Source organism: Oncorhynchus masou, chromosome 8, assembly GCF_036934945.1.
Source record: "Oncorhynchus masou masou isolate Uvic2021 chromosome 8, UVic_Omas_1.1, whole genome shotgun sequence".
NCBI lineage: Eukaryota > Metazoa > Chordata > Actinopteri > Salmoniformes > Salmonidae > Oncorhynchus > Oncorhynchus masou.
Window position 1 is genome coordinate 19,270,029 of NC_088219.1, and position 26,425 is coordinate 19,296,453.

A 26,425-nucleotide genomic window follows, 5' to 3' on the forward strand; every position below is an offset into this window, starting at 1 on the left:
AAATTGTTCTGATTACCTCACCAACCTAGAGGGCCAACATACTGTATCTTGAAAGACTTTGGTTGCAAGCAGGACCAACTTAATAACGCCGACATAATCTTTTAGGGAGTGGTAAGGAGGTGACCAATAATGGTTGCAATTGAGATCAGATGTGCGCGGGTGAATTTAGCACGTATTGATGGTTTAATCTGCCGATATTCTAGTGCCATCGATTGGTCTTTTCACAGGCCCCAGGTGCAAACATTTTAGCTGTGGTTGCTTATGTGTATATGGTTGAACCATCAGCATACATGGACACACATGCTTTGTTAAATGCCAGTGGCAAGTCATTGGTAAAAAAATAAAAAAAAATAATGTCACGTTCTGACCTTTATTTCCTTTGTTTTGTATTTATTTAGTATCGTCAGGGCGTGAGTTGGGTGGGCAGTCTATGTTTGATTTTCTATGATTTGGGATTTCTATGTTTCGGCCTAGTATGGTTCTCAATCAGAGGCAGGGGTCATTAGTTGTCTCTGATTGAGAATCATACTTAGGTAGCCTGGGTTGCACTGTTTGTTTGTGGGTGATTGTCTATGTTGATGGCTTGTTTCAGCGCAGCTCGCATTAGCTTCACGGTTGTTATTTTGTTTACTGGTTTTTGTATAGTGTTTCTGTGTTCAGTTCTTTCTTTAATTAAAACATTCAACATGAACACATATCACGCCGCATTTTGGTCCTCCGATCCTTCTCGCCTCTCCTCTTCAGATGAAGAGGAGGACGACCGTGACAAATAAAAAGAGTAGAGGGCATTGAGAGCTGCCATGCGGTACACCACACTTTACATGTTTGACATTTGAGAAGCTTCCTTTAAAAGAAAACCCTCTCTGAGATCTATTAGATAGACAGCTCTGAATCTACGATATGGCTGAGGTTGAAAAGCCATAACACATACTTTTTCTCATAACAGGTTATGGCCAATATCAAAGGCTGCTATGAAATCTAACAGTACAGTTCCCACAATCTTCTTATCAATTTCTTTCAACCAATCCTCCGTCAAATGTGTCTGTCACATGTTGAGTGCCCCTCTCTATAAGCATGCTGAAAGACTTGTTTACATGATGCTGTGTGGTTTGTTGCTAACCTCTGCTATCTGCCAACTTTACAGTTTTTACTTTTTAATTACCTATTTATATATACATTCTTTTCCCTCGCTCAACTTTTTTCATTCAACTTTTTCACCCCGGACGCTTTATCTGGATGTGGTTTGTCAGGACCTCCACCAGCCGAAGCTAAGTAGTAACATTATGCCTTCTAATTGCAGTCGCTGTACTCATAATATACAGGAGAACGATCGCCTTATGACCAGGATAGCAATTCAGACGCAATCGTTAGGCAAGGGTAATTTAAGTGTAGGAAAGGATGAAATAGCGTCTGTGCCACCAATAAGTACAGATAGTAGTATAAATCCCCTCGCACAGTCCCGGCAGCTGGACAATATTCTCATGGCTTTTGGAAGGGAATGCTGTAGGAATTCTCAACCGGTGTCGCACATTCACGCGACAAACTTTCAACCGGTTCTCCCCATTAAGCAACGGGTCAGAGTCAGAGGCCGAGACTTCTCTGGTCTCTCCTTCTCCCGTTACGGTGTCTGAGACGCCAAAGCCTCCGACCATTAGCTCTGACAAATTGAAAACCCTATTCATTGGCGACTCCATTACCCATAATATTAGACTTAAAACGAATCATCCAGCGATCATACACTGTTTACCAGGGGGCAGGGCTACCGACGTTAAGGCTAATCTGAAGATGGTGCTGGCTAAGGCTAAAACTGGCGATTGTAGAGAGTATAGGGATAATGTTATCCACGGCAGCAACGATGTTAGATGAAACAGTCAGAGGTCACCAAGCGCAACATAGCTTCAGCATGTAAATCAGCTAGAAAGATGTGTCGGCATCGAGTAATTGTCTCTGGCCCCCTCGCAGTTAGGGGGAGTGATGAGCTCTACAGCAAAGTCTCAGAACTCAATCACTGGTTGAAAACTGCTTTCTGTCCTTCCCAAAAGATAGAATTTGGAGATAACTGGCCCTCTGTCTAGGATTCACCCACAAACATGACCAAGAGAGGTGGAGGGGTGCTCTCATCTTATCTACGAACATAGACAGGGCTCTAACTCCCTTAGCTCCACAATGAGATAGGGTGCAGGCCAGGCAGCAGGCTTTTAGCCAGCCTGCCAGCTTAGTGGAGTCTGCCACTAGCACAGTCAGTGTAGTCAGCTCAGCGATCCCTATTGAGAATGTGCTCGATCTCGGTTGGGCAAAACTAAACATGGCGGTATTCGCCTTAGCAATCTCACTGGAATAAAGACCTCCATTCCTGTCATTATTGAAAGAGATTGTGATATCTCACATCTCAAAATCGGGCTACGTAATGTTAGATCCCTCACTTCCAAGGCAGTTATAGTCAATGAACTAATCACTGATCATAATCTTGATGTGATTGGCCTGACTGAAACATGGCTTAAGCCTGATGAATTTACTGTGTTAAATGAGGCCTCTACTCCTGGTTACACTAGTAACCATATCCCAGCACATCCCACAAAGGCAGAGGTGTTGCTAACATTTATGATAGCAAACTTAAATTTCAAAAAAAGTGACGTTTTCATCTTTTCAGCTTCAAGTCATGAAATCTATGCAGCTTACTCAATCACTTTTTATAGGTACTGTTTACAGGCCTCCTGGGCCGTATACAGCGTTCCTGTCACGCCTTGGTCTTAGTATTTTGTGTTTTAGTTAATTAGTTGGTCAGGCCAGGGTGTGACATGGGTTTATGTTATTGTGCTGTCGTATTGTTTTTTTGTTGTAGGCATTGGGATTGTGGTTGATTAGGGGTGTGTTTAGTTTAGGTTTGGCTGCCTGAGGCGGTTCTCAATCAGAGTCAGGTGATTCTTGTTTCACTGCCTGAGTTTCACTGTGTATTTCGTGGGTGATTGTTCCTGTCTCTGTGTAGTTTCACCAGATAGGCTGTAATTAGGTTTCACGTTCCGTTTTGTTGTTTTCGTATTTGTATCAGTTATTTCATGTTCCGCGATTCATTTCATTAAAGACATGAGTAACCACCACGCTGCATTTTGGTCCGACTCTCTTTCGACAAACGAAGAAACGCCGTTACAGAATCACCCACCACACACGGACCGAGCAGCGTGTTAACAGGCAGCGACAGCAGGAGCAGCGAAGGGAGGTCGTTATGGACAGCAGAAGCATGGAGTATACGACGTGGGAGGAAATAGACAGATGGGCGGTCGACCCAGAGAGAGTGCCGGAGCCCGCCTGGGATTCGCTGGAGCAGTGCGAAGAGGGCTATAGGAGAATGGAGTTGGAGAGGCAATCACGACGGCGCAGAGGAAAGCCCGTGAGTCAGCCCCAAAAATGTATTGGGGGGGACTCAGAGTGAGAGTGGCTGAGTCAGGAGACAGACCTGAGCCAACACTCCCTGTTTATCGTGAGGAGCCAAGGAGGAGACCAGAACCGGTGTTGGAGGTGAGCGAAGCAGAGACTGTGAAGGAGTTAATGGGGAAATTGGAGGAGAGAGTAATGAGAGAGTTGCTAGCTTGGTGCTTTAGGTACAAGATTCGTCCGACGGAGCGTGTCGGGGATTTAATGGCACCTGGGTCAGCGCTCCATACTAGTACTGAGGTGCGTGTTAGTCGGCTGGTGAAAAATGTGCCAGCCTCATGCACTAGGCCTCCTGTGTACCTACCTAGCCTTGCACGTCCTGTGCCAGTCCTGCTCTCAGGCTCTCCAGTACACCTTCACGGTCCAGTCCATCCTGTGCCACCTTCACACACCAGTCCTCCGGTGGCAGCTCCCCGCACCAGGCTTCCTGTGCGTGTCCTCGATCCAGTACCACCAGTTCCAGTACCACGCACCAGGCCTTCAGTGCGCCCCGCCTGTTCAGCGCTTCTAGAGCCTTCCTCCTCTACAGCGCTGCTGGAGTCTCCTGTCTGTTCAGCGCTTCTAGAGCATTCCTCCTCTACAGCGCTGCTGGAGTCTCCTGTCTGTTCAGCGCTATCAGAGCCTTTCTCCTCTCCTGCGCTACCGGAGTCTCCCGCCTGTTCAGCGCTTCTAGAGCCTTCCTCCTCTACAGCGCTGCCGGAGCCTCCTGCCTGTTCGGAGCAGCCTGAGCTGCCAGTCTGCATGAAGCAGCCAGTGCTGCCAGTCTGCAAGGAGCTGCCAGTCTGCAAGGAGCTTCCAGTCTGCAAGGAGCTGCCAGTCTGCAAGGAGCTGCCAGTCTGCATGGAGCTGCCAGTCTGCAAGGAGCTGCCAGTCTGCAAGGAGCTGCCAGTCGGCAAGGAGCTGTCAAAGCTGTTAGTCTGCATGGAACAGTCAGAGCTGTCAGTCTGCAAGAAGCCGCCAGAGCTGTCAATCTGCATGGAGCAGCCAGAGCCGCCAGTCAGCATGGAGCAGCCAGAGTCGTCAGTCAGCATGAAGCAGCCAGAGCCGTCAGTCTGCCAGGATCCGCCAGTCAGCCAGACTCTTCCAGATCTGCTAGTCAACCAGACTCTTCCAGATTCGCTAGTCAACCAGACTCTTCCAGATCCGCTAGTCAACCAGATTCTTCCAGATCTGCCAGTCACCCAAACTCTTCCAGATCTGCCAGTCAACCAGACTCTTCCAGATCTGCCAGTCAGCCAGACTCTTCCAGATCTGCCAGTCAGCCAGACGCTTCCAGATCTGCTAGTCAGCCAGACTCTTCCAGATCTGCTAGTCAGCCAGACTCTTCCAGATCTGCTAGTCAACCAGACTCTTCCAGATCTGCTAGTCAACCAGACTCTTCCAGATCTGCTAGTCAACCAGACTCTTCCAGATCCGCCAGTCAGCCAGGATCTGCCAGAACTGCCAGCCAGCCAGGATCTGCCGGATTCAACTGCCTGGCTGGGCTTCCTCTCAGTGCTGGGCTGCCCCTCAGTCCCGAGCTGCCCCTCAGTCCCGAGCTTCCCCTCAGTCCCGAGCTGCCCCTCAGTCACGAGCTGCTCCTCAGTTCAGTGGGGTTCTGGGTGAGGACAAACGAAGAACGCCGTTACAGTTCCTCACTGAGTTCCCTGAATTATTATCGGATCTTGTAGTCATGGAAAATAATATTGTAATTTTTGGTGACTAATATTCACATGGTAAAGTCCACCGACCCACTCCAAAAGGCTTTTGGAGCCATCATCGACTCAGTAGGTTTCGTCCAACATATTTCCGGACCTTTCTCACTGCTACAGCCATACTCTGGACCTAGTTTAGTCCTGTGGAATAAATGCTGTGGATCTTAACATATAAATCTGTTGAGTTATCTACAAACAGGAGCGCGCAATTTGATAACATGCAGGCAGTTTTGTTGAACGTTACTCAGAGTAACACGGTTCTACTCAGAATTCTGCAGACCAAAGACAATCAATTAATGAACACAATGACTAAGTTGAACTGAAGTCGCTGACCAAATTAATGATGAGAGAACTCAGGTGATGAAGATGGAAATCTTGATTTCTAAGCAAGCGGAAGAAATCTCATCACTGAATCTCTCGCTCCGTACTCAGGAACTCTATCTGCAAACCATGACAGATACGTTTGAGACCTAAAGGAGCAAGTGCGACACTCACGTGTCCAAAATCAGTACTCTAAGCGCTTAAGCGGACTCTGCAATGCAGCAGAATACCACCCTTAGGTACCATCTGGAGGAAGTCCAGAATTGTCACGCTCTATAGCGTGGCTATCCATCCAAGCAACCGGAGCCCTGCACTCAAAGGAGTGAAGACGATAGGTTTCAGACATTGCCTCCATTAAGTGTTCCTCAGTATTCTCGTTTTGGCCATTCGGCACTGAGTAATACGGCACCTCTTGGCCAACAAAGCCAAAGCTTGGCTTCACCTCTTGGTCTTTCGGCCCCACTTTCCCCACAGGATGAAGCCAACCCTCTCCGCCCGCTTGACGCGGAATACCTTGACAAACTCGTCAAGAATTTCCCCACCTTTGATCCCGTTCCATGTCAGCCAAACGATACTGAGACGTTCCTAGCTGACATAGAGGACGCGCTGGATTGCTGCCCTGACAGGGGGGTCCCGAAACACAAAGGGGGGGAATAGTAGCCCAGACCCATGATGAGCCTTATCGAGACTACGGACAACACCGTACGAGACCACCAGAGCATAAATCAAATCTAGTTGTAAACTCCCCTTTGAGAATAGTGAGGAGCAGAACGGCAACATAGGAGTCACTCAGAGTGCAACACTGGGAAGGGGAATCTCCATCGCACTTTTCCAATGGTTAACACACATGTCACTAATAAATAGAATCCTCCATTCAGGGGAAAAGTTATTAGAAGTCATGAACCACGATCACACCACGTACGACTGGTCTAATATTTAGAGTACTTCCGTCATGAGGTTAGCTCCTCCGTGGATAACATAGCTATGAAGTACAGTATACTTCTTCATACCTACCGCCACTACAATAGTGGAAGACAGTGACTGGTAGTAAAACCACTACAGACTCCCTTGACACCAATTCTGACAGACCTCCAGGCATTGACCTGAAAATTACCTGACTACGTCAGACTCATTCCGAACAAGTTGTAATCTGCCAGGATACTTGGTTTCCTTTCCTTGACATGTGCGCTTGCGTCAGCATAAACGCACATGCACAACGGAACATCCAATTAGGATTTATGCTAGGATCACTTAAAAGGGTGCGAGCAAAATACCAGCCTTAGTAAAGTTGAACATTTATTTTGAGGCCTTTAACTCTACAGCTACAGCACTCACCAGTTTTCTCCCCAAAAGTACATACATCATCCCTGTAGACTGCCCAAAACTAGTGTCTTACAGCTGTAGATTTATCATATAGTTATCAACGTAGGATAGTACCCAAAGCAACACCCCGCAAATTAGGAAAGCCCTAGATATGACATTAGGCAATGCCATGATAGGGTCATTTTGCCAAGACCATGGACATAGATAGAATACAGTCCAATTAGATGATTAAGGTGACATAACTATATTTAGTTTTGTTTATGCTTTCATTCATTTTGTTTCATTTTCTTCGGGACATAGAAAGTTATAGAGCCATAACTTCCCCATACAACCATCAGTTAGTGACACAACGCTGCTTATTTGGGAGGAAATGTAATGATATATTTCATGAGTGTGTGTGCGTTGTTAACATCCGCCTAAGTTACTGCCCAGATCTTCCAGTCTGGACGACCAGACGACGGGTCCGGAACGGCGATCCCAATCCGGACATCCGCTGCCCAGCCATGGAGCAGACTTCTTCATTTGCAGACACCCTACCCGGGTCGACCACCAGAGGGGGGACTGCAACAGCGACCACCAACTGGACATCTGCTGTCCAGCCATGGAGCGGACTTCATGCGCAGAATCCCTTTCCGGGTCGACCACCAGATGGGCACCACAACGATGGTCCACAACCAGGACAACCCACGGTCATTTTTATGTTGGTATGCAACATGCAGGTTAATCGCAAGATTGAACCCAACATGGGGGGACTCTCATGAAGTTGGCCTACCTCTTCCCCTCTTTTTCCTCTCTCTACCCTACTGATGTTACATTTGCATGAAGTATATTCTGGTAATCCGACCAATGGAACATATGTCAGTTCGGTTGTCATCTGAGGCATTCTCATCAATGATAAGATGACATAAACACTACAGTGGAAAGTCTACACATAAGAGTTATCGGATTCACATGGAATTGTTGTTCAATTTAAATGTTTGAATATGAAATTATTCGTGATAGGATGAAGTGTGATTTTAGCTCCATAAATGTGAGATTTGGGTTTTCATAAGATAGGACATGGGCTATAAAACTTTTCAAACACGCCCTCCTCTCCCTTCCTATATAAGCCCTTGACGACAATATAACCTCCTGTTCCAAGGACGTGAGGACGACGGTCCGATGTCAGAATGGTTCAGATAATAACTACAGAACGAAGCCAACATCAGCGTGAGCTTTGGTTGCGAATGGTATGAACTTTGAATTCTTATTCACTACAGAAGTGATACCTCCTAGCCGTTGAGTTAGCATCATCCGCTGCAAACGAGGGTGAGGAAGGAACAGACAGAGTATCCCGTCTATCAGACAACAACGTTACTACAACATATCCAATTGACAACCAAGACATTTTTCAAAGGACTTAGTTGGGCAACACGGCCTTCCATCTACCACCAACCTACTGAAGCGCAGCTCAGAGTAAATCTTTATTGCATTTTCCTTTTCCAAATGGGCGGTAATTTAGAATGCATAAGATACTGTATTTATGATAGCGCAGCTTCTTCTCTTTGTTCCTCAGTCTTCCCGCTCTTTCACTCAAACCCAGCCCCTTTTCTTTTGTGTAACAAGCTGTCATATCTGTTCTGCCCACTAGGGATGTTTTCCGTTATGACGTAATTTGTAATCAAGTTATCATTAATTATGGGTATGTGTAATTCTGTGTGATCAGTTAGGTATTTAGTAAATAAATCATTAAACCCAATTTTGTATTGCTGATTCAACCTATTTGCCAGGGTTCGTGCAGATAATCAAGAATTTTCAACATTCAGATGAGATTGAATTAAGATGACGATTAATATTGACTGCTATTGATGTAAACTATTACTAGGTCTTTAAGAGTTTATTTGGAAGATAACAGCTCTATAAATATTACTTTGTGGTGCCAAACTCTCTAGTTAATTACATTTACATGATTAGCTCAATCAGGTAATATTAATTACGGATAAATTATTTCATAGAATAGCATGTCATATCACTTAATCTGGCATAGCCAAAGACAAACACAGTATACTATCAAGCATTTCACACATATGATTTAGATACGGACTGTTAGCACTTGGTTTGCCGTTAGCAACACCCCAAAATAACATGTTTTAGATATGCCAGGTGAACCTGTAACCATAACACTTCAATAAGACTTGACATAAGATCTTCTCTAAGCATTACAGGGATATGGCTCTGAATAACACCACCCCGATAAGCATTCCTGTCTCTTCTATGGATTTTATATCCTTGCATTGCTACTGCTGTATCATCAAAGTAATTATTTAAGTGAGTCTCAGAAATGGCTAACATATGAATGTTATCTGATGTTAGCAAGTTGTTGATTTCATTAATCTTATTTCTAAGACTACATACACTATATATACAAAAGTATGTGAGCACCATTTCAAATTAGTGGATTCAGCTATTTCAGTCACACCTGTTGCTGACATAGACAAACATTGGCAGTAGAATGGCCTTACTAAAGAGCTCAGTGACTTTCAACATGGCACCGTCATTGGATACCACATTACCAACAAGTCAGTTCGTGAAATTTCTGCCCTGCTAGAGCTGCTCTGGTCAACTGTAAGTGCTATCATTGTGAAGTGGAAACGTCTAGGAGCAACAACTGCTCAGCCACAAAGTGGTAGGCCACACAAGCTCACAGAACGGGACCGCCGAGTGCTGAAGCGCGCAGCACGTAAAAATAGTCTGTCCTTGGTTGCAAGTTCCAAACTGCCTCTGGAAGCAACTTCAGCACAAGAACTGTTCGTCGGGAGCTTTATGAAGTGGGTTTCCATTGCCACACACAAGCCACACACAAGCTTAAGATCACCATGCGCAATGCCAAGCGTCGGCTGGAGTGATGTAAAGCTTGCTGCCATTGGACTCGGGAGCAGTAGAAACTCGTTCTCTGGGGTGATGAATCACGCTTCACCATCTGGCAGTTCGACGGACGAATCTGGGTTTGGCAGATGCCAGGAGAACTCTACCTGCTCGAATGCATAGCCCTGTCAAGTTTGGTGGAGGAGGAATAATGGTCTGGGGCTGTTTTTCACGGTTCAGGCTAGTCCCTTTACTTACAGTCAAGGGAAATCTTAACTCTACAGCATACAATGACATTCTAGACAATTCTCTGCTTCCAACTTTGTGGCAACAGCTTGTGGAAGGCCCTTTCCTGTTTCAGCATGGCAATGCTCCCGTACACAAAGCGAGGTCCATACAGAAATGATTTGTCAAGATTGGTGTGGAAGAACTTGACTGGCCTGCACAGAGACCTGACCATTGAACACCTTTGGGATGAATTGGAACACCGACTGCGAGCCAGACCTAATCGCACAACATCAGTGCCTGACCTCACTAATGCTCTTGTGGCTGAATGGAAGCAAGTCCACAGCAATGTTCCAACATCTAGTGGAAAGCCTTGCCAGAAAAGTGGAGGCCGTTATAGCAGCAAAGGTGGACCAACTCGATATTAATGCCCATGATTTTGGAATGAGATGTTCGAAATGCAGGTGTCCATATACTTTTGTTCATGTAGTGTATATTAATATGGGCTATTTTTTTGCACTTTCCTGGGTAGCTTATTAGATAGACATAATATATAAAAGAGCAATAGAAAAAAGCAAGAGAAAAAAATATACATCCAGCAGTCCATTAATCATTTGGTGTGTGCAAGTGTGTGCGTGTGCTGTGGGGTAGAAGCTACAAACCCATAGGCGTGGCTCTCTTATCCCTTCAAGGCTTTTGGGAGGGAGGGTGGACAATGAGCCTGTCATAGAGGATGTAAGCAATGTCCCCATGGCTCTGGCAGCTTTCATGGCTGGGATCAGTTCTTTCCTCTTCTGGCACACAGCTTCAGGATGGTCCTCATTGAGGATGATGCACGTTCCTCTAAAGTTCTTGGCTCTTTCCAGAACAGCTACCTTGTCCTTGAACCTCAGCAACTTGACCACTATTCGCCTGGGCCTGTCGCCTGGGCCTGTCACCTGGGCCTGTCGCCTGGGCCTGTCACCTAGGCCTGTCACCTGGGCCAGTGGTGGGTTTTCCAGTCCACCTAAATCTACCTGTGGTCCATCTTCAGTTTCTCCGAGATAATTTCCCTCACTTTGTCCCCAGACTCCGTCCAGGTCTCATGTGGAGATTCTGCAATTCCGTCCACAACCATGTTGTTCCGCCTTAATTGTCCGTCGAGTCTGATTTCTCTGTCATTGTTATCATGGATTTACATACAGAATGGACGTCCTCTCTCAATGACTTACAGATTGCTGTCACCTTGCCGTTCTCCTGTTTAAACTCATCAAGCTGAGCAGCTCCTCAGACCCGGCCTTGGTCGGCAGGATCACTGGACAGATAGCAACTGATGCCAATCATGGGATCCGAACTCAAAAGGTTGCTAGTTAGTAATCAATTATTTTCAATAGATTTTCAAAACTTTCCAAAACAACAAACTTTCCAAAACAACAAACCGAGCTCTCCCAGGTTCCGTGATGCGAGTTCAACAGGAAGTGACGTGATGGTCTTGAAGATGATTATTATTTGTGTGTAAAAGACACAATGTCCTCATCATGGTGAGACTGGTAAACCTGACCCTGCTCTTATTATTTTAAAATCAAATATTACAGGTGGAAGTGTACCAGGTTATTCACTAAGTCTACTACAGAGATGAGAAGTGTTTTTTCCCTGCTTTTTATGGAAGCCCCTAAAGAGTCATACCTAACCGCCCAAGTGGCTTACCATAGCCCCACTACACACACCATGGCATGCTCTGTCCATTGTGCTGACACAGTGTAGCAAAGATACAGATTGTTTTTGTGCCAATCTGAGACTCAATCATTTGAACATTTTAGCTATTTTTATATAGGGACATAAAACTAAAACTGAGGGGCACTAGTTTGAACTGAGGGGGCTAAACCCCCTTTATCCCCTTCGTGGAGTTGGATACGCCACTTCGCTCAGGCAGATCACAATGCCAAACCATAGCCCTAACCTTAAACCGCTCGGGATTGAATGCCTAAACTGTTACACCCCGACAGAGTCATTGCGCAAAATGGTTTGCAGCATCATTTGGATATGTGTGCAACAAAAGTTCAACATTCACCTTCCACTACCATTTCTGTCAAGCCATCTATGCATACAAGTTCATGCATACTTTCAATAAATCCAACGTGTGCACAACACAGAAAGCACTGCAACTGCCTCTGCAATGCAGTGCTGCGAGGCAAACGCAGCGTTCTATTGAAAATGTATGTACTTCTGGTGCACCAAAATGCAATGATGCTGTCGGTGTGATCGAGGCATTAACCCTTGAGTTGTTTCTGTTTTAACCCTGTAACCACACAGAATTAACCTTGTAACCACGCAGAATTAACCTTGTAACCGTGCAGAATTAACCTTGTAACCGTGCAGAATTAACCTTGTATGTCATGTCTTGTTATGTCTGTTCCTGTCCTTTCTCTTCATTCTCTCTCTCTGCTGGTCTTTTTAGGTTACCTTCTCTGTCTCTCATCCCTCAGCTGTTCTTCATTTCCCCTAACTAGCTCATTCTCTCTTTCCCCACCTGTTCTCTCTTCCCCCTCTGATTAGGTCTCTATTTCTTTCTCTGTTCCTGCTACTTTCAGTGTCTGATTCTTGTTTGTGTTTTTTGATGCCAGAAGCAAGCTGTCGTCTCGTTTGCTTCCACCTTGTCCTGTCCTGTCGGAGTCTGCATGGCAGGTGCAACCTGCATTATACTACGTTCTTTGTTCCATTGACTACGTTGGAAGAGGATTTATGCCATTCCTGTTTTTTATTAAAGAACTCTGTTTTCTGTTAAAACCGCGTTTGGGTCTTCACTCAAGTTCATAACAGAAGAATCAGACCGAGAATGGACCCAGCGGCTCCGGACCCTTTTCACTCCGCCGTCGAGATCCAGGGAGCGATGCTAGGCAGACACGAGGAGGAATTGTCTGCTGCTCAACATGCCGTTGAGACCCTGGCCGTCCAAGTCTCCGACCTCACAAGACGGGTTCACCAACTCCACCTCGATCCACCGCCCACTTCCAGGGTTTCCGAGTCTCCGGAGCCCAGGATCAACAACCCGCCGTGTTACTCTGGGGAGCCCACTGAGTGCCGCTCATTCCTCACTCAGTGTGATGTGGTGTTCTCTCTCCAGCCCAACACTTACTCCAGGAGCGCAGCCCGCATCGCCACGTCATTTCTCTCCTTACCGGACGGGCGCGTGAGTGGGCACGGCAGTCTGGGAGGCGAGGGCTGAGTGTATTAACCAGTATCAGGACTTTAAGGAGGAGATGATACGGGTTTTTGACCGTTCTGTTTTTGGCGAGGAGGCTTCCAGGGCCCTGTCTTCCCTATGTCAGGGGAATAGATCCATAACGGATTATTCTATTGAGTTTCGCACTCTCGCTGCCTCTAGTGACTGGAACGAGCCGGCTTTGCTCGCTCGTTTTCTGGAGGGTCTCCACGTCGAGGTTAAGGATGAGATCCTCTCCCGGGAGGTTCCTTCCAGTCTGGACTCCTTAATAGCTCTCGCTATTCGCATAGAGCGACGGTTTGATCTTCGTCGCCGAGCTCGTGGAAAGGAGCTCACGTTCTCCGTTGCTCCCCTCTCCACATCACTGCCACCTGCCGCATCACTGCCACCCTCCCCGCCGGCTCGGATGCTGAGCCTATGCAGCTGGGGGTATTCGCATCTCGGCCAAGGAGAGGGAACGGAGAATCACCAATCGCCTCTGTCTCTACTGCGGCTCCGCTGGTCATTTTGTCACCTCATGTCCAGTAAAGGGCCAGAGCTCATCAGTAAGAGGAGGGCTACTGGTGAGCGCAACTACTCAGGCCTCTCCTTCTGGATCACGCACTACTCTTTCCGGTCCATCTCCGCTGGCCCGGTTCATCTGCTTCCTGCAGTGCCTTGATAGACTCTGGGGCGGAGGGCTGTTTTATGGACGAGACCTGGGCTCGGGAACATGACATTCCTCTCAGACAGTTAGGGGAGCCCAGGGCCTTGTTCGCTTTAGATGGTAGTTCTCCCCAAGATTCAGCGTGAGACGCTGCCTTTAACCCTCACTGTCTCTGGTAATCATAGCGAAACCATTTCTTTTTTAATTTTTCGTTCACCTTTTACACCTGTTGTTTTGGGTCATCCCTGGCTAGTGCGCCATAACCCTTCTATTAATTGGTCTAGTAATACTATCCTATCCTGGAATGTTTCTTGTCATGTAACCTGTTTAATGTCTGCTATCCCTCCTGTTTCCTCTGTCTCTTCTTCACAGGAGGAGCCTGGCGATTTGACAGGGGTGCCGGAGGAGTATCACGATCTGCGCACGGTGTTCAGTCGTTCCAAGGCCACTTCTCTCCCTCCACACCGGTCGTATGACTGTAGTATTGATCTCCTTCCGGGAACTACTCCCCCCCGGGGTAGATTATACTCTCTGTCGGCTCCCGAACGTAAGGCTCTCGAGGATTATTTGTCGGTTTCGCTCGACGCCGGTACCATAGTCTCCTCCTCCTCCCCGCCGGCGCGGGGTTCTTTTTTTGTTCAGAAGAAGGACGGGTCCCTGCGCCCATGCGTGGATTATCGAGGGCTGAATGACATAACAGTTAAGAATCGTTATCCGCTTCCTCTTATGTCTTCAGCCTTCGAGATCCTGCAGGGAGCCAGGTTTTTCACCAAATTGGACCTTCGTAACGCCTACCATCTCGTGCGCATCAGGGAGGGGGACGAGTGGAAGACGGCGCTTAACACTCCGTTAGGGCACTTTGAATACCGGGTTCTTCCTTTCGGCCTCGTTAACGCTCCAGCTGTCTTTCAGGCACTAGTTAACGACGTCCTGAGAGACATGCTGAACATTTTTGTTTTCGTTTACATGGATGATATCCTGATTTTTTCACCGTCTCTCTCGATTCATGTTCAGCACGTGCGACGCGTCCTCCAGCGCCTTTTGGAGAACTGTCTTTATGTGAAGGCTGAGAAGTGCACTTTTCATGCCGCCTCTGTCCCTTTTCTCGGTTCCGTTATTTCCGCTGAGGGCATTAAGATGGATCCCGCTAAGGTCCAGGCTGTCATTGATTGGCCCGTTCCTAAGTCACGCGTCGAGCTGCAGCGCTTTCTGGGCTTCGCTAATTTCTACCGTCGTTTCATCCGTAATTTCGGTCAGGTGGCAGCTCCTCTCACAGCCCTTACTTCTGTTAAGACGTGCTTTAAGTGGTCCGTTTCCGCCCAGGGAGCTTTTGATCTTCTTAAGAATCGTTTTACATCCGCACCTATTCTTGTTACACCTGACATCTCTAGACAGTTTGTTGTTGAGGTTGACGCGTCAGAGGTGGGCGTGGGAGCCATTCTTTCTCAGCGCTCTCTCTGACGGCAAGGTCCATCCTTGCGCGTTTTTCTCTCATCGCTTATCGCCGTCAGAACGTAACTATGATGTTGGTAATCGCGAACTGCTCGCCATCCGCTTAGCCCTAGGCGAATGGCGACAGTGGTTGGAGGGGGCGACCGTTCCTTTTGTCGTTTGGACTGACCATAGGAACCTTGAGTACATCCGTTCAGCCAAACGACTTAATGCGCGTCAGGCTCGTTGGGCTCTGTTTTTCGCTGTTTCGAGTTTGTTATTTCTTATCGTCCGGGCTCAAAAACACCAAACCTGATGCTTTATCTCGTCTCTTCAGTTCTTCTGAGGTCTCCACCGACCCCGATGGGATTCTCCCTGAGGGGCGTGTTGTCGGGTTGACTGTCTGGGGAATTGAGAGGCAGGTAAAGCAAGCACTCGCCACACTCCGTCGCCGCGAGCTTGCCCTAGGAACCTTCTGTTCGTTCCCCGTTCCTACTCGTCCGGCCGTTCTTCAGTGGGCCCACTCTGCCAAGTTAGCCGGCCACCCCGGCCTTCGGGGTACGCTCGCTTCCATTCGCCAGCGTTTCTGGTGGCCCACTCGGGAACGTGACGCGCGTCGATTTGTCGCCGCTTGTTCGGTCTGCGCGCAGACTAAATCTGGGAACTCTCCTCCTGCCGGCCGTCTCAGACCGCTTCCCATTCCCTCTCGACCGTGGTCTCACATCGCTTTAGATTTTATCACCGGACTGCCTTCATCAGCGGGGAAGACAGTTATTCTTACGGTTGTCGATAGATTCTCTAAGGCGGCTCATTTCATTCCTCTCGATAAGCTCCCTTCTGCTAAGGAGACGGCTCAGATCATTATCGAGAATGTTTTCCGAATTCATGGCCTTCCGTCTGACGTCGTTTCCGACAGAGGCCCGCAGTTCACGTCTCAATTTTGGAGGGAGTTTTGCCGTTTGATTGGGGCTTCCGTCAGTCTCTCGTCCGGCTTTCATCCCCAGTCTAACGGTCAAGCCGAACGGGCCAATCAGACTGTTGGTCGCATTTTACGCAGTCTTTCTTTCGTAACCCTGCGTCTTGGTCAGAACAGCTCCCCTGGGCAGAGTACGCCCACAACTCGCTTCCCTCGTCTGCTACCGGTCTATCCCCTTTTCAGTGTAGCCTCGGGTACCAGCCTCCGCTGTTCTCATCTCAGCTCGCCGAGTCCTGCGTCCCCTCCGCTCAGGCTTTTGTCCAGCGTTGCGAGCGCACCTGGAAGGGGGTCAGGTCGGCACTTTGCCGTAATAGGGCGCAGACTGTGAGGGCCGCTAATAAGCGTAGGACCAAGAGTCCTAGATATTGTTGCGGTCAGAGAGTATGGCTCTCCACTCAGAACCTTCCCCTTAAGACAGCTTCTCGCAAGTTGGCCCCGCGGTTCATTGGTCCGTTCCGTATTTCCCAGGTCATTAATCCTGTCGCAGTGCGACTTCTTCTCCCGCGCTATCTTCGTCGCGTTCACCCGGTCTTCCATGTCTCCTGTGTTAAGCCCGTCCTTCGCGCCCCCGCTCGTCCCTCCCCCCATCCTTGTCGAGGGCGCACCCATCTACAGGGTTCGTAAGATTTTGGACATGCGCCCTCGGGGCCGTGGTCATCAGTACCTAGTGGATTGGGAGGGGTACGGTCCTGAGGAGAGGAGTTGGGTTCCCTCTCGGGACGTGCTGGACCGTTCGCTGATCGATGATTTCCTCCGTTGCCGCCAGGTTTCCTCTCGAGTGCGCCAGGAGGCGCTCGGTGAGTGGGGGGTACTGTCATGTCTTGTTATGTCTGTTCCTGTCCTTTCTCTTCATTCTCTCTCTCTGCTGGTCTTTTTAGGTTACCTTCTCTGTCTCTCATCCCTCAGCTGTTCTTCATTTCCCCTAACTAGCTCATTCTCTCTTTCCCCACCTGTTCTCTCTTCCCCTCTGATTAGGTCTCTATTTCTTTCTCTGTTCCTGCTACTTTCAGTGTCTGATTCTTGTTTGTGTTTTTTGATGCCAGAAGCAAGCTGTCGTCTCGTTTGCTTCCACCTTGTCCTGTCCTGTCGGAGTCTGCATGGCAGGTGCAACCTGCATTATACTACGTTCTTTTGTTCCATTGACTACGTTGGAAGAGGATTTATGCCATTCCTGTTTTTTATTAAAGAACTCTGTTTTCTGTTAAAACCGCGTTTGGGTCTTCACTCAAGTTCATAACATTGTAAACACGCAAAATTAACCTTGTAACCATGCAGAATTAACCTTGTAAACACGCAGAATTAACCTTGTAACCACGCAGAATTAACCTTGTAACCATGCAGAATTAACCTTGTAACCATGCAGAATTAACCTTGTAACCACGCAGAATTAACCTTGTAACCATGCAGAATTAATGCGGCAAAAATAGACACTCATCCATGAGCAGTGAGCTGGAATCGAACCCATGACAACTCATGTAGCATCTGTAACCGCTGGACCACACAGGCACTGAGGAAACCAATCATTTTGTCTGCTTGCCTTCAACATATTAAACAATTGATCTAAAAATATATATTTTCCCTAACAAAAAATACATCTTCCCCTACAAATATGTCAATTTATTATAATCCACATAAGAATTAACATGAGACGCGCTTTAGGCTGCAAGCAGCCTACATGAGGTCAAATGTAAGTGCAGCGTGCGTTGTATACACAGCTTCCAGCTGCCCCCTAAATATTTCTTCAGGTATTCAAATCCTCCTGCTGTAGGATTACTTTCCTCCTGCGGCAAAAGGGTTCAAATTAAGATCCGACATCTGTAACACACTTTAGCAGGCTTTCTGAAAGATCTCATGTGTCGCCCATTAAGTAAACATATTACGCAACCTAAGTGTTTTATTATGTTGTAAAGCGTAAAGGTTCCGGTTTGGTTGTGGCCCCAGATCACATGACAGCGTGTGGTGAGATAGTGTGCATTCATGTAAGTGTCGCCAACACGGATGTTGAAGGTGATGAGGATGATGACACATTGAACAATTTCAGGGAAAATCGTGCTTGAATGCTGTAATAATATACTTAGCAAGAATGCAGGATGGAAACTGAAACTGGCAAAAAGAAATGCAATCATAATCATCAATTTCATTGAGGTGAACTAGGCCAGAACATGTAACCATTCCGAAATTGCCTGCTCTTGGCATTTCCTAGAATATTGGAAATTAATTAAATTAATACTAATAATGGAATGAATAATCAAATATAATTAATACAGTATACTAATGTCCAAAGTTACTATTTATACTATTTAAAAACTATTTATAAACTAGTTTGACTATTTTTGTATCTTGTTTGCCTTAATGCAGTGTCTAGAATAATCAAAAAGCCTTTGATAGCAACTCGCCTTGCAACACACTATCTTTGCTCGCAAATGAAAAAGTGACAGGCCTTTTAATAATCTATCCAAATTCAAATGTTATTCTTAGCCTCAGGAGAATCAGAGCCACATCAAATGAACTCATAAGAAACCCAGCCTGGAAAAGAATGGAGTTCCTTCCTCTTTCTATGTGAAAACTGCAGCATGAAATTCACAGGCAAATTAACTCTACCCAGAGCAACTGTAATTATCAGTCCCTGTGGACAAACCATTATCAAATGAAGAGCCCTACTTAGATTCAGATTTTGGTTAAGGGTTATATGTCAAGCAATTCAAAAGCAATTCTTGATCGGGAGATTGAGAGTGGCGGACAGGTTCTCGCTGTAGCTAAGTGATTAAATAGTTCTTGCTGCTACAGGTTTGTTAAAGAAGCAATACAATTTTACTCAAGCTTGCTGAGGATGTCTAAGCAGCTACACAGTACACTCTTACAAAAAAGGTGCTATCTAGAACCTTAAAGGGTTATTTGGCTGGCCCCATAGGAGAACCATTTGAAGAGCCCTTTTTGGTTGCAGGTAGAACCCTTTCGAGTTCCATGTAGAACTATTTCTACAGTGGCTTCCTGGAACCAAAATGTTTTATCCTACGGGGACATCCGAAGAGCCCTTGTGGAACCTTTTTTTCTATGAGTGTACAATGGCTGAGTGGTTTCTCCTCGCAGTGGCATTTTCTTCTCAGGACATACAGTCCTTTAGGTACATCATGGTTATCATCCTCTGAACAAGAGAGGGTGGATAGAGGAGCATAGTTACACTATATCTTCCCCCATGAAGCATGTGCTGTGCCAGACTGGTTGCAGAGAAAGACCGCTCAGTCCCCTGGTAGTCAGACACATTGCTTTGGATAGCTCTGGGCCCAGACATCCACTAGTCAATTACCACCATCATTCATCAAAGTACCTCTGAGTGCAGGTCAGGCCACTAGCTGGCCTCAGGCCTACTGACCCACCTTTGCTAACCCCCTGTCAGTCCACTAGCTGGTCTCAGGCCTACTGACCCACCTTTGCTAACCCCCTGTCAGTCCACTAGTTGGTCTCAGGCCTACTGACCCACCTTTGCTAACCCCTGTCAGTCCACTAGCTGGTCTCAGGCCTACTGACCCACCTTTGCTAACCCCCTGTCAGTCCACTAGCTGGTCTCAGGCCTACTGACCCACCTTTGCTAACCCCCTGTCAGTCCACTAGCTGGTCTCAGGTCTACTGACCCACCTTTGCTAACCCCCTGTCAGTCCACTAGCTGGTCTCAGGTCTACTGACCCACATTTGCTAACTCCCTTTCAGTCCACTAGCTGGTCTCAGGTCTACTGACCCACCTTTGCTAACTCCCTGTCAGCCCAATAGCTGGTCTCAGGTCTACTGACCCACCTTTGCTAACTCCCTGTCAGTCCACTAGCTGGCCTCATGCCTACTGACTCACCTTTGCTAACTCCCTGTCAGTCCACTAGCTGGTCTCAGGTCTACTGACCCACCTTTGCTAACTCCCTGTCAGTCCACTAGCTGGTCTCAGGCCTACTGACCCACCTTTGCTAACTCCCTGTCAGTCCACTAGCTGGTCTCAGGCCTACTGACCTACCTTTGCTAACCCCCTGTCAGTCCACTAGCTGGCCTCAGGCCTACTGACCTACCTTTGCTAACCCCCTGTCAGTCCACTAGCTGGCCTCAGGCCTACTCGTCCACCTCAGACTCTGCTAACCCACTTTTGGGCTAGAAGTAATATGCAACTGAGTAATGAGATGATTTTGGTGGTGGTGGTGGTGTTTGGGGAGGCAGTAGTGACAGGTGGCAGTGGAGTATACAATGGATCAACATCACTTTGAAAGTATTCAATATTGGTGCTATAGGTGAATAAAGGGTAATGTTCTATGTTATTTGAGAAATGTCAGGTGGCTCACCTCATAGTGTAAAGCAGGGTACCGTTGTCCACCAGTCGTAGCAGTTTGTTGGGCGTGGTCATGTTGTGGGCCACAGATTTCTTCCCGTTGTGGAAAAAGGTGTCTGGAGTCCAGATCTTACTGGCCAGGAGGTTGTTAAGAGGCAGGACCTGCATAGGCCCGTCAAACTTCAGCCTCTCATCCCTCCAGCTCTGACGGAAGAACACATCGATGGTGTACTCCTGGGAAAAGACGGAGAGAATAAGTAACTTTCTAAGGTATCACTTCACAATTACATTATCATCTAATATTTACCATCTCTCGTAAGAGCTGCAAACTCTGAAAGACAGATATCTGTCCTGGTACAGTATATTGTCAGTTGTGGCCTTGACTAGCAGAGAGTTGAGTTTTGTTCACAGCCTCACACACACACACACACACACACACACACACACACACACACACACACACACACACACACACACACACACACACACACACGTCAATAATGCATCATGCATTTTATTTGAAGGGGAAAACAGCCTTGTCAATGTGGGATCCTCAAGGCATCCTTCAGAGTTCATACACCAATGATTGCGTTTTCACAGCTGTCGCCGGCGGGATAAAACATGCCTTTTCCAAGAGTTATCTCTCTGACCATATTGCCAAACACGTAACAAGGAACAGTGTCCCTGATAAACCTCTCTAAGTTCAGAGAGAAATCGCCAGCCGTTATTCGCTGCTGCTGAAGTGGGGGAGTGGCCTCACACTTATTTTTCTCAGACACTTCTTCCATTCTGACAGGATTTTCCAAAGGTATTAAAACGTTCAAATACACTAATCAGCTATAAATTCAGTTAGATTTTTTTTGTGGCTGTTTAAAAAATGGTCACCAGTATTTTTTAGAATGAATGGTGTCATGATTCTGTGTGTCATTAATATTGTTAAATAATGTCATAATGAACAGGAGGATGAACAAACAGAAACATCAAATGGACAGATATCAAATAACAGTAATAATGTCCACACCAACACGTACATCCAGGCCTCAATAATGCCTGTTAGCAACAATGTAGCAACCTGTCCTGTGTCTAGTCACTACAGGAATGGCAGGCGTTTTATATTGTACATTAATATCAAGGCCTCACCTTGGAAAAAAACATTATGCACAAATCAACAATTAATGTCACAAAATAAATGCATTAAATGCACAGATTCAGGTAATAGCCATTGCATAACTAAATACATACAGTTGAAGTCGGAAGTTTACATACACCTTAGCCAAATACATTTAAACTCAGTTTTCACAATTCCTGACATTTAATTAAAACCTGTTAAGGCTAGGCATAATACTGCCCCCTTTGGATGAATTGCATGCCCATAGTAAACTGAAAAAAAATCTGTCCAAAATTGCTAACATATGCATATAATAATAATTATTGGATAGAAAACACTCTAAAGCTTCTATAACCGTTTGAATTATTACATTTACATTTACATTTAAGTCATTTAGCAGACGCTCTTATCCAGAGCGACTTACAAATTGGTGAATTCACCTTCTGACATCCAGTGGAACAGCCACTTTACAATAGTGCATCAAAATCATTAAGGGGGGGGGTGAGAAGGATTACTTATCTTATCCTAGGTATTCCTTGAAGAGGTGGGGTTTCAGGTGTCTCCGGAAGGTGGTGATTGACTCCGCTGTCCTGGCGTCGTGAGGGAGTTTGTTCCACCATTGGGGGCCAGAGCAGCGAACAGTTTTGACTGGGCTGAGCGGGAACTGTACTTCCTCAATGGTAGGGAGGCGAGCAGGCCAGAGGTGGATGAACGCAGTGCCCTTGCTTGGGTGTAGGGCCTGATCAGAGCCTGGAGGTACTGCGGTGCCGTTCCCTCACAGCTCCGTAGGCAAGCACCATGGTCTTGTAGCGGATGCGAGCTTCAACTGGAAGCCAGTGGAGAGAGCGGAGGAGCGGGGTGACGTGAGAGAACTTGGGGAGGTTGAACACCAGACGGGCTGCGGCGTTCTGGATGAGTTGTAGGGGTTTAATGGCACAGGCAGGGAGCCCAGCCAACAGCGAGTTGCAGTAATCCAGACGGGAGATGACAAGTGCCTGGATTAGGACCTGCGCCGCTTCCTGTGTGAGGCAGGGTCGTACTCTGCGGATGTTGTAGAGCATGAACCTACAGGAACGGGCCACCGCCATGATGTTGGTTGAGAACGACAGGGTGTTGTCCAGGATCACGCCAAGGTTCTTAGCGCTCTGGGAGGAGGACACAATGGAGTTGTCAACCGTGATGGCGAGATCATGGAACGGGCAGTCCTTCCCCGGGAGGAAGAGCAGCTCCGTCTTGCCGAGGTTCAGCTTGAGGTGGTGATCCGTCATCCACACTGATATGTCTGCCAGACATGCAGAGATGCGATTCGCCACCTGGTCATCAGAAGGGGGAAAAGAGAAGATTAATTGTGTGTCGTCTGCATAGCAATGATAGGAGAGACCATGTGAGGTTATGACAGAGCCAAGTGACTTGGTGTATAGCGAGAATAGGAGAGGGCCTAGAACAGAGCCCTGGGGGACACCAGTGGTGAGAGCGCGTGGCGAGGAGACAGATTCTCGCCACGCCACCTGGTAGGAGCGACCTGTCAGGTAGGACGCGATCCAAGCGTGGGCCGCGCCGGAGATGCCCAACTCGGAGAGGGTGGAGAGGAGGATCTGATGGTTCACAGTATCGAAGGCAGCCGATAGGTCTAGAAGGATGAGAGCAGAGGAGAGAGAGTTAGCTTTAGCAGTGCGGAGCGCCTCCGTGATACAGAGAAGAGCAGTCTCAGTTGAATGACTAGTCTTGAAACCTGACTGATTTGGATCAAGAAGGTCATTCTGAGAGAGATAGTGGGAGAGCTGGCCAAGGACGGCACGTTCAAGAGTTTTGGAGAGAAAAGAAAGAAGGGATACTGGTCTGTAGTTGTTGACATCGGAGGGATCGAGTGTAGGTTTTTTCAGAAGGGGTGCAACTCTCGCTCTCTTGAAGACGGAAGGGACGTAGCCAGCGGTCAGGGATGAGTTGATGAGCGAGGTGAGGTAAGGGAGAAGGTCCCCGGAAATGGTCTGGAGAAGAGAGGAGGGGATAGGGTCAAGCGGGCAGGTTGTTGGGCGGCCGGCCGTCACAAGAAGCGAGATTTCATCTGGAGAGAGAGGGGAGAAAGAGGTCAGAGCACAGGGTAGGGCAGTGTGAGCAGAACCAGCGGTGTCGTTTGACTTAGCAAACGAGGATCGGATGTCGTCGACCTTCTTTTCAAAATGGTTGACAAAGTCATCTGCAGAGAGGGAGGAGGGGGGGAGGGGGAGGAGGATTCAGGAGGGAGGAGAAGGTGGCAAAGAGCTTCCTAGGGTTAGAGGCAGATGCTTGGAATTTAGAGTGGTAGAAAGTGGCTTTAGCAGCAGAGACAGAGGAGGAAAATGTAGAGAGGAGGGAGTGAAAGGATGCCAGGTCCGCAGGGAGGCGAGTTTTCCTCCATTTCCGCTCGGCTGCCCGGAGCTCTGTTCTGAGAGCTCGCAATGAGTCATCGAGCCACGGAGCGGGAGGGGAGGACCGAGCCGGCCTGGAGGATAGGGGACATAGAGAGTCAAAGGATGCAGAAAGGGAAGAGAGGAGGGTTGAGGAGGCAGACTCAGGAGAAAGGTTGGAGAAGGTATGAGCAGAGGGAAGAGATGATAGGATGGAAGAGGAGAGAGTAGCGGGGGAGAGAGAGCGAAGGTTGGGACGGCGCGATACCATCCGAGTAGGGGCAGTGTGGGAAGTGTTGGATGAGAGCGAGAGGGAAAAGGATACAAGGTAGTGGTCGGAGACTTGGAGGGGAGTTGCAGTGAGGTTAGTGGAAGAACAGCATCTAGTAAAGATGAGGTCGGCGTATTGCCTGCCTTGTGAGTAGGGGGGAAGGTGAGAGGGTGAGGTCAAAAGAGGAGAGGAGTGGAAAGAAGGAGGCAGAGAGGAATGAGTCAAAGGTAGACGTGGGGAGGTTAAAGTCGCCCAGGACTGTGAGAGGTGAGCCGTCCTCAGGAAAGGAGCTTATCAAGGCATCAAGCTCATTGATGAACTCTCCGAGGGAACCTGGAGGGCGATAAATGATAAGGATGTTAAGCTTGAAAGGGCTGGTAACTGTGACAGCATGGAATTCAAAGGAGGCGATAGATAGATGGGTAAGGGGAGAGAGAGAGAATGACCACTTGGGAGAGATGAGGATCCCGGTGCCACCACCCCCGCTGACCAGAAGCTCTCGGGGTGTGCGAGAACACGTGGGCGGACGAAGAGAGAGCAGTAGGAGTAGCAGTGTTATCTGTGGTGATCCATGTTTCCGTCAGTGCCAGGAAGTCGAGGGACTGGAGGGAGGCATAGGCTGAGATGAACTCTGCCGTGTTGGCCGCAGATCGGCAGTTCCAGAGGCTACCGGAGACCAGGAACTCCACGTGGGTCGTGCGCGCTGGGACCACCAGATTAGGGTGGCCGCGGCCACGCGGTGTGGAGCGTTTGTATGGTCTGTGCAGAGAGGAGAGAACAGGGATAGATAGACACATAGTTGACAGGGTACAGAAGAGGCTACGCTAATGCAAAGGAGATTGGAATGACAAGTGGACTACACGTCTCGAATGTTCAGAAAGTTAAGCTTACGTAGCAAGAATCTTATAGACTAAAATGATTGAAATGATACAGTACTGCTGGAGTAGGCTAGCTGGTAGTGGCTGCGATGTAGCTAACCTAGAAAATCGCTCTAGGCTAAACAATTGAATTATGTCTGTAAGTATAGCAGAACTCACAGGGCAGGCAATCTCCCAAACTAGTTTTGGCATCCAGAAAGTTGGGGCAACTTTGACGTCATCGCCCCCACCCTTCCCAACCAGCTATGGATCTGGAAACACTTTCTATGTCTTCCACTAGATGTCCTCATTCAGTAGAGTGTTTAATTGTGCAAATCCCGCAGACTTTGACCCTTTGGGAGGAAAAAGAGTGGGTGTCGCGAGAAAATACATGTGCGTTAGGGCACGAATTGGACACAGACCTTCCTCTGTTCCAGCTTGCCTGAGAAGAAGTACAATTGTCCGGTTGAATTGCCAATTGTTTTGTACGTTTATAACATCCTAAAGCTTGTTTCTGCACTTAGTTTGACCAGTTTAGTCGACATATAATATGTAATTTTGAAGTTTTGATGCGCAACTGTTCTGGACCAGAAGTCATTTTGGGCACATTTCAGCTGAAAGTGGTAGCAGATGCTACTATAAGGACACACAAACTGAAACAAAATGATGTATTGGGAAAGTATGACTCCTTCCACTACATTCTGATCGAAGACCATCAAAGGTAAGGGAATATTTATGTTGTAATTTTGTATTTCTGTTGACTCCAACATAGCGGAGAAATATTGCTTACGTCTGAGCGCCGTCTCAGATTATTGCATAGTGAACTAATTCTGTAACGTTAAAAATAAATGTGACACTAATGTGACATTAAGAAGCAGTGTATCTTTCTAACTATATGTAGAACATGTATATTTAATCAAAGTTTATGATGTGTATTTCTGTTATCTGGCAGAGCTATCTATAATTTCTCCGGACATTTTTGAACATTTTCTGAACATGGCGTCAATGTAAACGGAGATTTATGGATATAAATAGCATATTATTGAAAAAAACATAAATGTACTGTGTAACATGTCCTATTACTATCATCTGATGAAGATTTTCAAAAGGTTAGTGAATTATTTTTCTTTAAATCCTGCGTTTGTGATTGCATCTTTTGTTCGACAAAATGGCTGTATATCGTCGGTGCCTTTGTGGTGGTTTGACATAAATATGTGCTATGTTTTCGCCGTAAAACATTTTAGAAATCTGACACGCTGAACAAGGTGTTTATCTTTCATTTGAGCTATTGGACTTGTTAATGTGTGGAGGTTAAATATTTCTAAGAATATTTTTGCATTCTATGCTCCACCGTTTGAGTTGAGCGGGGGGTGTGGTTCCCGCTGGGGAACCTGTACCGTTA

At 47.2% G+C, this 26,425-nt stretch overlaps 1 protein-coding gene across 4 annotated transcripts in view; it reads right to left on the reverse strand.

Annotated features, from left to right (window-relative positions):
* gabra3 (gamma-aminobutyric acid type A receptor subunit alpha3) overlaps nt 1-26,425 on the reverse strand; it is a 192,418-nt gene that overhangs the window by 85,590 nt on the left and 80,403 nt on the right. For all 4 annotated transcript variants that reach the window (XM_064971858.1, XM_064971856.1, XM_064971857.1 and 1 more), the window contains exon 5: nt 20,414-20,634. In XM_064971858.1, coding sequence (XP_064827930.1) covers nt 20,414-20,634 — 221 coding nt within the window. The remainder of the gene's footprint in view (nt 1-20,413; nt 20,635-26,425) is intronic.